Below are 9639 nucleotides of genomic sequence, written 5' to 3' on the forward strand. Positions count from 1 at the left end.
TAGGTGGTGGGGGGGGGGAGACGCATAAAAGGAAGGAATAACTTGTTCGGAGTCCTCAGATAATGTCTGGAGCCCAAGGCTCCTGCTTTCAACGAGGGGTACTACCCCATACATCCACCAAGAAAACCCTCAACAGCTGGGCCTGCGTGGAGTGGTTATATTTTAAGATTTTTCACAGGGGTTACAATATGACAGTCCCCACCCCAATCAGGCACCAGGACAAAAGCAGGGACTTAAAACATCATCCCATTTCTTCAGCCTGAGCCATCACATGCTTTCACAATCTCCTAACCTCCCCCAGGCCCTAAGCCGGGGCTTGGGCAGAGAAACGGAGGAACAAAGAAATTAGTTACATTGCCACCTGAGAAACCTCAGAGGGGAGGACCCAGCCTTTGCCTCCCTCCTCCCAAGTGCAAAATGTGTAAACAGAGTAAACGGAAAACAAAAAAGTGCAGTCTAAGTGGCTCCCTATCCTCCTCCCCAGGGTTAGGGGGGAAGAGTACAGAGGAACATAAGAGGCAAGTCTGGCTTTTCTATTGCCTTACCGCTCGCTGAACATAATGGGGTGAAGCAGGAAGGGGCCAGTTTGCCCGTACCCGCAGCTCTAGGGTAGTACTTGTCCTTCATTTCCACAGCTGCCAGGAGCCCTAGAGTTGATCAGGTGAATTGGTCAGGGGTCAGACTCCCTTGAGCCTGACTTAAGGCTGGGACAGCCCCATCTTTCTGTTGATTATGTGGCGCTTATATATTATTTATATAAATAATTTCTCTATGTACAGGAATAAGAGTGGCTTTCATGGAGGGAGGGAGGCTGGAGGCTGCAAGGCTTCACCACTGTTGGAGTTGTCCAGTTCAGTGCTGTCACAGTCCGAGTCCTCATTGGGAGGGCCCTGTGAAGAAGAGTAGAAGTGCAGTGAGGTGAGGCTCAGCCGATCTGGGTGCTCACCTGATGTCATGGTCTTCAGACACCAGATTCCCAGGGTCGGGATTGCAGCTACCGGACAAGCAACACCACTAACCTACTAACCATACTACACGCTCTGTACCACTGGCCTCTCAGATTCTGCCCTGTGATAGTTGCTCTTTGGTGCGGGAGGAACGGGGCTCACATACTGAGTGACTTGGAGGCTAAATACCTATCTTTCTGGTGTCTTCCTCTGTACCCGTTAGGTCCTAAATAATTAAGCATCCGCTCCTCTAATACACCAAGTAGTTTCTGTGACTCACCTGCCCCTCTCTGGGTAGGTCCTGGTGTGGGGTGGGTCGGGAGCTGGGTTCGGGGCCAGGAGCCACCTCCGATGCAGGTGGGTCCAGTGGGATTTCTGAGCCCTGGGAACACATGTCATCGGACCGCTCGTCTGGCCGCTCGTCGGTGTTGGTACTGCCAACCTCAGGTGTGCCACTGGGGGAGGGCTCGCTGGCTGTGCCCTCCTCCCCGTCAGATGGGTTCTCGGAGCTGAAGGTGGACAGTGACTGGCGCATGTTCAGGCCTTGAGGCCACCTGTATGTTGGAGAGGCCGGGCTTAGCTGGCACACCGCAGCCCCCAAAGCAAAACACAGTCGTGACCTCCCGTCCTGTGTCACTCACCTCTGGCTCGAGGGCAGCTCTACTTCACTGTCCACCTCTCCTTCCTCTTCCTCTGATGAGATGCCACGTTTCTGCAGGAGATGAGTGGACTTCAGTCAAAAGTGGGAAGAGGTCAGCAAGGACCCAAGAGAAGGGAACGTAGTCATAAGGGTTAAGTAGGGAATGGCTGTAGATGAAGACCTACTATGGGAGGGGAGTTATGGACTTGGGCCCCAAGGAGAACAAGGAAAAGGGAAGAGCTTAGGAACCCTCCATACTTTACCTGGCTCCGGGTGACAGCAGCCCTGTACAGCATTGCAGCTGGGGTCAAGTGCTGGGACCCAGCCCGGCTTCCTCCCCGTCCCGCCGTCCCTTCCCTTCCAGTTCCCAGTAGCCCCACAACGTCACCAGGCCCTACTGGTGGAGGTGGCTCCCCTTTGGCTCCCCCAGGTGAATCTGGGCTGGTGGAGCCAGGTGCTGAGCCCTCACTTGGCGGGGTGTCTCCCCGGGCTGGAGGCGGTGAGCCAGGATCCCCAGCTCCCCCTGTGGCCCCTCGGCCCCGGGCTCCCAGTGCTGCTGACAGCAGATCTGGGGACGACGACGACATTTTTCGGAGCAGGAGGTCATGATGGAGCCCACGCAGGGCTGGAGGGCAGGCCTCCCAGCCTGAGGGTCCCCCTCCTAGCCCCCCTGGGCTTCCTGGTCCCCCAGGTTCATGGGGTGGCAAAGCTGCACGAAGCCCAGGCAGGTCTCCACAGCTGCCCTTGGCGCTGGCCTTGCGGTGACGAGTCTTGCCACGACGAGTCCGTCCTGGTGAGGGGGGGCCCTTAGGACACCCGGGAAGCCCCACCCCACTCAGGGCAGCATCAAGTTTAGGCAGCAAAGATTCAGTCTTGAGGATATCCGGCCTGGTAGGGGAGGGGAAGCACAAGTCTGAGACGAACGAATTCAGCTACTTGAACGCCTTCCCTAACCTTGGGTAGTACCAAGTCCATCCCCCCCATCAGTCTTCTGGGCATCCTTGATCTCCACCCCTGCTTCTAGCACGCCCCCTGCCCTTACACCTCGGCACTTACGAATTCTGGTCCCACCTTTTACTGTGGGGTGACAGTTTCTGTGGGACATTCCTCTTCTTGATGAGCTTCTCCATCGTGTTCCCATGCAGGAGGCCTCGGGAGGGGTGTGACTTCAGCAGACCTGGGCATCTCCGCTCCAAAGCTTGTTCCCTCCTAAAGACAATTCAGTTGGGCTCACGAGGTTCCCTGGGTCACAGTCCATGAAGAGATTCGCGGCAGGGGCGTCGGTTACCTGAGCAGCTCCCGCTCCTTGAGCTCCAGCTGCAGCATGAGCGCGTTGAGCTCCATGTACAGGTTGTTGGCCCGCTCCAGCTTCCGTTCGTAGTGCTCCCTGATGTCCAGGGCGTGTCTGAGACAGGCGGAAGGGTCTCTGAGGTGAGCTGGCGTCACCTGGTGTCCTGACTGGCCCCGGTCCCCGCTGTTGACGGAAGCCCCTTCCCAGACACAGGCACGCACCTGAGCTCCTCCCTCCTCCGCATCACCAGCTCCTCTTCTAGGCGGTGCAGACAAGTCCCTTCTGACTTAATTTTTTCAAAGTGCAGCTTTACCTCTTCACGCCACTCTGCCTAGGGGGTGAAGAGACGACGAGGGGTGACGGACCTCCCTCGAGCCAGCAGAGCCGTGGGAAGCCCGTACAGGTGCCGCACTGCCGCGGACCGGGAGCGAAACGGGGGCAGGCAGGGGACTGGTCAAGACGGGGTCTCGGCCCTTCCCCACCTCCCCTCAGAGCGCATGGTGCTCTCTGCAGAGGCAGGGAGCTGAGCTGTTCCTTTTCCTGCCCGCAGCACACCTGGGACTTAAAGTAAGTCTCCTGGGGCGTGGAGAGGACGTCAGCCGAGGCGATGTCCAGGTGCAGCAGGATCTGGCGGAACGAGGGACGATTTCTTGGTTTGCTGTTCCTGGAGGGCACGGGGTTGGGGGGAGACAGAAATTTTAGGGACGACTGGAGAGGAACTAGAGCGTCCTTTCCCAGAGTCTACCCTGGAGAACAGAATCCTAGAACGTGCTCTGCGGCCGAAGTCCCCGGTCCACCGGCTCTACTGTCCGTTAGCACAAGTCCTGCAGTGAAGAAACTGTTTTCATCCTATTTTCCAGACACCTTTTTCTGAGTAACTCCCTTCAAAGTGGTTTACCAAAAATGAGAAACTCAACCTCCCTTCAGAGTCCGAGTTCCAAACGAGGCTCCAAGGCCCTCCTCCTGTGTCGAAGCGGCCCGCTTGAGGCTCCAGCTGCCATGTTCCCCAGGCGCACCCCGGCCACTCTGGCCAGCTGCTGTGGGTGTCCCTCTTTCACAGACAGGAAACGGGCTCAGGGAGGACACCACTCGCCCGAGGCTGCACAGTCTGTCTCAATCACACGAGGGAATTCTGTCCCTCTTTCCCTGTGCAGGATTCTGGGCCTGGAGGCCTGGGTGCTAGGTGCCATCTAACAGCCAGCAACCACCCTTTGCTCTCCAGCTTCGCCGGGCCGTCCTTACCAGCACTGGCGAAGCAGGATTTTGAAGCCGTCGGGGCAGCCGGAGGGCACAGGCAGATGGAGACTGTTGCTTCCCACACCCCAGATGATGGCTGAGGAGTCTACATCTTTGTAGGGGATCTCACCAGTCAGCAGTTCCCATAGCACCACGCCAAAGGACCTGGGGATAAGAGGGGACATCGCTTGGGAGGGGCTCCCTCCAGAGGCCCCGGTTGCTACAGACTCCTCTCACTTGCACTCAGGCCCTGGAAGCCCCCTCCCTCCCTGGGCTTGGCTACCCGCCAGTCTCAGTCTTCAACCCGGCCCTCACCAGATGTCGACCTTCTCGGACACGGGCTCGTTGCGGATCACTTCAGGGGCCATCCAGGCTACTGTCCCTGCAAAGGACATCTTGGTGCTCTTGTCACTCAGCTCCTTGGAAGTGCCAAAATCGGAGATCTTCACCACATCGTCGTACGTGATTAGCATGCTGGTAAAGATCGTAGTCAGCTGGGGGCCAGGCCCCTCCACACCTCATCTAGCTGCAGCAACTCTCACTTTCTGTTGTCAGTCATGGGGGGGCACCCAGAGGCCGGGGGCTTGCCACAGCCCTCCCGAAATAGGACTGTCATTTGGGAGGGGTTTCTGAGATGACCACATGGACTTAGGACGGGGTCTGGAAGCAGGCAGCCGGCTACACTGACAGGCGGGGTCACCCGCAGGAGACCATGCACGTCAGCTGCTCTGCGCTTGCTGGCTTACTCACTTGGGGGACTTGAGGTCTCTATGGATAATCTTGTGCAGGTGCAGGTAGTTCATGCCACCGGCGATGCCCATGGACCAGTCAACCAGCAAGGAAGGGGTGACAGGGCGGCCGGCCCGCAGTACCTCATACAGCTGGCCCTGGGCGCAGAACTCCATCAGGATGCAGTAGCAGGGAGCCTGGGTGCACACGCCCCTGGGGGCCGGACGGCGGCGTGAGGGCCCCGGCCGGCCTCGAGTTCCCCAGAGCCACACTCGGAGCCCCCGTTCCCACCCAGCCCCTTCCAGCATCTCCTTTAGGAAAGGGGGGGTCGATCCCCTGCCGCCCAAGCAGAGCCCTGCCCACAGCCCCACGGCCCCCGCTCCAGCCCCTGCCGGCCCTTACTTGAAGGTGATGATGTTGGGGTGCTTCAGCTTTCGCAGGTGCTTGATGTCCGTCTCCTTCAGGTCCCGGACCTTCTTCACAGCCACCTCCTCCCCATGGAAGCGCCCCAGGAAGACAGCGCCCTGGGCCCCTGAGCCCACCCACTGCAGGTCCAGGATCTCCTCAAAGGGGACCTCCCAAAGGTCTGTGAAGAGGAGGCGCAGAGCCACAAGGCTCAGCGAGAGCCACCCACAGGCTCTCGGGCGGGCGCAGGAGAGGCACTGGGCTGGCTGGCGGGACTCGGGGGCCCAGGGCGAAAATGAGCCCCGAGAGGCCAAGAAGACGGGCCCGGGGGAACAGGTGAGGAAACGAACGGGCACCTACGAAGCAGGGAAGCCGGGGGCTGATGGACGGCCGAGGGGCTGCGGCCGGGCTCTGGGGGGAGAGAGGGTCAGCGCGTGATGAGATCTCGGGGACACAGGGCAGGGCCCCCGCGAGGACGCGGCCTACCTTCCTGCTGCTGCTTGTGCTCCGTGGAGTAGGCCTTGCCGATCATGGTCCAGACGGGGCGCAGGCAGCCGAAAAGCCCTTCCAGGAAGCCGCTGCCGCTCTGGCACTGCAGCCGCACCTCATCGGCCCGAACTCGGGACGCCCGACTCTCAGGGGACCCAGAGGCTCCCCCGGGGCCCCCTGCATCCTGCTCGTGGAGCTGCAGGACACTGTTGGCAAAAGGCTCAGGGGGCGGCTCTCCCCCCGGGGAGGGGCTGGGTCCGCCCCCGCCCTGCCCGCCGAGCGGCACTACGTCGCGAAGTACACACTGGGTGGGCGTCAGGTCCTTCTCCGGGGTGCAGTCGGAAGTGTCCGGGTCGAGCTTGCGCATCGACGCCTCGCTGAGGGTGGACACGAAGCCCCCGAAGGAAGGGGAGGGTGTGCGGGTCTCGTGGAGGCAGGCCATGGCCTCTGGGCCCGCGGGTGGCGGCGGGCGGGGGGCCCTGTGGAAGCAAAGCGGGGAGGGAGGGTCAGCCGGGGCTGCGCCGCGCACGGACCCGGGCTCCCGGGAGCCCTGCTGGAAATGACACCGAGCTTCGCGGGCCCTCGGGTACCCGTCGCTCTCCGCGTTTCACCCAGGCCCCATCAGGGGAACCGGATACCGGGACTCTGTCAGCATCCATCGGTCCCATCCCTGAGCGCTGCTCTCGAAGCCCAGGGAACAGCCCCACGCAGCTGCGTGCGTGAGGTCCGGCTGAAGCTCGGGTGTGTGGTCCCAGACTAGCCCCTTCTCCCTGGCCGGTTCCCAGGCACACGCAGAGCTCCCGTGGGGGTCTCGGACATGCACCTTTTACTCCGAGTCTCAGTCTTCGGCCGCACTAGCCACACCCCTCGGGCTTCCTCACGCGGAAGCACACACGGGGGCGCGCAGGCACGTGCCGCTGGTGCGCCCGGGGCTCCCACTCGTGTACTTGCACGTGAGACGGCCGAGGCCTCGCAGGACACTAGCCTCGCTCGGGTGACAGTCGTCCTAAGGCGCGCTCGGGCTCTCATCGGGGTCTCCGCCTCTGGTGTTCACACGCACACACCTGGGCCTCGCCAAGGGAAGTGAGCCTGCGACTCGTGAGCTCCACCATCCCCCCACCGCCCCACGCACGGTCGGGGTGGGGGGGCGAGGCAGGCCGGTCCAGTGGGGGTGCAGACGCAGGAGCCGTCAGGGCAGGCGGTAGCCCACCGCTTCCGCCCTGACATCCGCTCTGCTGCTCCCCCACGGGCTCCGTTACAGAGGCCCTGTCTCCTTTCCTCTTCCCCACTGCCCCATCCCCAGCTTCCAAACCAAGTATCAGCCTTCCAGACAATGCAGGTTTGTCCCAATTCTCGAAACTAGCTGCTATTTAAAAAGCGACCATTAAAAAAAATTTGAATTCTAGGGGCACCTGGGTGGCTCAGTTGGTTAAGCATCTGACTTCAGCTCAGGTCATGATCCCAGGGTCCTGGGAGCGAGCCCGCCATCCAGGCTCCTCACTCAGTGGGGAGTCAGCTTCTCCCTCTCCCTCTCCCGCTGCCCCTCCCCCTGCTCCTGCTTGCTGGCTCACTCACTTGTTCCCTCTCTCAAATAAATAAAATCTTTTTAAAGGATTTTATTTATTTGACAGCGGGTGAGAGAGCGAGAGAAAGCACACGCAGGGGGAGTAGCAAAGGGAGAAGTAGGCTCCTCACGGAGCAGGAAGCCCCACATGGGGCTCGATCCCAGGACCCCGGGATCATGACTTGAACCGAAGGCAGACGCTTAACCAACTGAGCCACCCAGCTGCCCCTCAAATAAATAAAATCATTTTTAAAAAGATTTTATTTATTTCACACACACACACACACACACACACACACAGAGCACAAGCAGGGGGAGAGGAAGAAGCAGGGTTTCTGCTGAGCAAGGAGCCCGATATAGGGCTGGATCCCAGAACCCTGGGATCATGACCCAAGCTGACCGAGCCACCCAGGTGCCACAAATAAATAAAATCTTAAAGAGAAAACTGGGGACACCTGGGTGGCTCAGTCGATTAAGCATCCATCTCTTGATTTTGGCTCAGTGTCGTGAGATCGAGCCCTGTGTCGGGCTCCATGTTAGAGGAATTTGCTTTTCTCCCTCTCCCTGTGTGCTGTCTCTCTCTCAAATAAATAAATGTTTAAAAACAGAATCTGCATTCTAGCCTTGCCTCTGCCACATACTGGCTGTGTGACCTCGGGTAAACCAGATTTGGGCCTCAGTTTCTCCAGCTGTACAAAGGGATAAACTAGCAATTACTCAGGCACAGCAAATTCTTCAACCTATACCAAACTTGTCCAGACGTTGACATCTGGAGTCATTCTAGTCTATCTCCCGCCGCATCTGGTCAGCTAAGAAATCATGAGATATGAGGATTCCTGAGGACAGTGGTACTCCAACTGTTCCTCATAGTAGGGTCCTTCCTGAACCCCTGCCTCAGAGCCTCTGAATCACAGTGGGAGAGGAGTAACAGGAATCCACAACAGGAATGTCACTGGATAATGACAAAGACCAACACGGAGGTTTGGCACTTCTGATGGTATCAGCTCTTGTAGCCATTTCCAGGCTTCTCACGGATTTTGCAGTGGTTGTGGGGTGGGCCTGAAACCTGCATATTTAACAAGCACCTCAGGTGATTCCTCCTTGAATTTGGCCCATTTGAAAAGCTCTGACCCAAGGCCAGTCTATTCTCTCTAGTCCCACCTTACTGTCTTAACTCAGGCCTCTTTAGCTGTGTCAGCTAACCCAGGACTGCCTCTTAGTCACCCAATACTCACACAGCCCCACTCCATTTTCCACCATCCTTTAGAAGGATCTTCCTAAAACACAGACTGGCCAGCACCCCCTCTTCTGCTTCAAACCCCCCCCCTTTTTTTTTTTAAGATTTTATTTATTTATTCGACAGAGAGAGAGACAGCCAGTGAGAGAGGGAACACAAGCAGGGGGAGTGGGAGAGGAAGAAGCAGGCTCACGGCGGAGGAGCCCAATGTGGGGCTCGATTCCATGACACCGGGATCACGCCCTGAGCCAAAGGCAGACGCTCAACCGCTGTGCCACCCAGGCGCCCCTTCAAACCCTTTAATAACCCCCTACTGCCCTTGGTCCAGCAGCCTTATCTCCATGCTCTGGTCCCTCCCCAGCCGGTCTCCCACTGCTGTTGGTACCCGGGCCATACAGAACTGCCCCCAGGCTACTTGAGGCATTTGTGCCAGGGCACCTAATGGGAATGGCTAACTCTTAGGCAAGGCTTACTATGTATGTTAGCCTCTGCTGATAGGCGCATTAGCTCATTTAATCCTCAAAACGAAATTCACCCCAAGTGACAGAGGTGCTGGATAACCTGCCCAGCGGGCCCTCTCCGAGGAGAAGACTCAAGCGCCGCCCCCCGGCGTTCTCTGCCCAGAAGGCGCTTCTCATGCCCCATCTCTCCAAATCTCACTTCAGCCTGGAAGTTTTCCTCCTTGTCCCCCCGCCCGGCTCAGAGCTGAGGTCCCTTCTGGGCTGGCACAGCCCCCTGTACCTCCTCCATCGTGGCTCCCATTATCCCGGAGGCACTGTGTGCTCTGGCCTCTGGCTCCCCTGACAGCCCGGACTCCTTGAGACCCCCGACGCTCTCGCACGGGACCCCAGGCTTCGCACTGCACGGGGAGCGCAGGCAGGACGGTCGTCTTAAAGGCCGCCCTACACTACGGACGCGGTAGCTCCCTGGCTCTTCACCACCACCCAGGGAAGGCGCTGTTACCGTCGGACCCTTTATATTCTTGAGGAAACTAAGGCTCAGAAAGCTTTAGTCAGATCCAGCCTCTGAATCCTCAACGCATCCTAAGAGATAACGAGATAACGGCGCCGTGGAAGGATTAGACGTACACCGTAATGCCAA

At 58.8% G+C, this 9639-nt stretch overlaps 1 protein-coding gene across 1 annotated transcript; it reads right to left on the bottom strand.

The window, feature by feature from the left end:
- Positions 1-142: 142 nt before the first annotated feature.
- MAP3K12 (mitogen-activated protein kinase kinase kinase 12) lies at positions 143-6194 on the bottom strand. Its single transcript, XM_040642532.1, has 13 exons — positions 5735-6194; positions 5246-5429; positions 4865-5056; positions 4430-4588; positions 4121-4279; positions 3434-3542; positions 3100-3209; positions 2876-2992; positions 2659-2796; positions 1851-2475; positions 1589-1659; positions 1228-1501; positions 143-890 (listed from the first exon to the last, which is right to left on the bottom strand). The coding sequence occupies exons 1-13, from the start codon at positions 6177-6179 to the stop codon at positions 795-797; spliced, it is 2679 nt and encodes an 892-aa protein (XP_040498466.1). The 5' UTR covers positions 6180-6194; the 3' UTR covers positions 143-794.
- Positions 6195-9639: the final 3445 nt, after the last annotated feature.

The sequence above is a fragment of the Ursus maritimus genome, unplaced genomic scaffold (assembly GCF_017311325.1).
Source record: "Ursus maritimus isolate PB19 unplaced genomic scaffold, ASM1731132v1 scaffold_26, whole genome shotgun sequence".
NCBI lineage: Eukaryota > Metazoa > Chordata > Mammalia > Carnivora > Ursidae > Ursus > Ursus maritimus.

Excerpts from the sequence above, each read along its gene's own strand:
- MAP3K12 (XM_040642532.1), bottom strand. The coding sequence starts at position 6,179 with ATGGCCTGCCTCCACGAGACCCGCACACCCTCCCCTTCCTTCGGGGGC. Across the intron at positions 2,476-2,658 it reads CTGTCACCCCACAGTAAAAG|GCCGGATATCCTCAAGACTG; the intron begins GTGGGACCAGAA and ends CTCCCCTACCAG. Across the intron at positions 891-1,227 it reads ACCTACCCAGAGAGGGGCAG|GGCCCTCCCAATGAGGACTC; the intron begins GTGAGTCACAGA and ends TCTTCTTCACAG.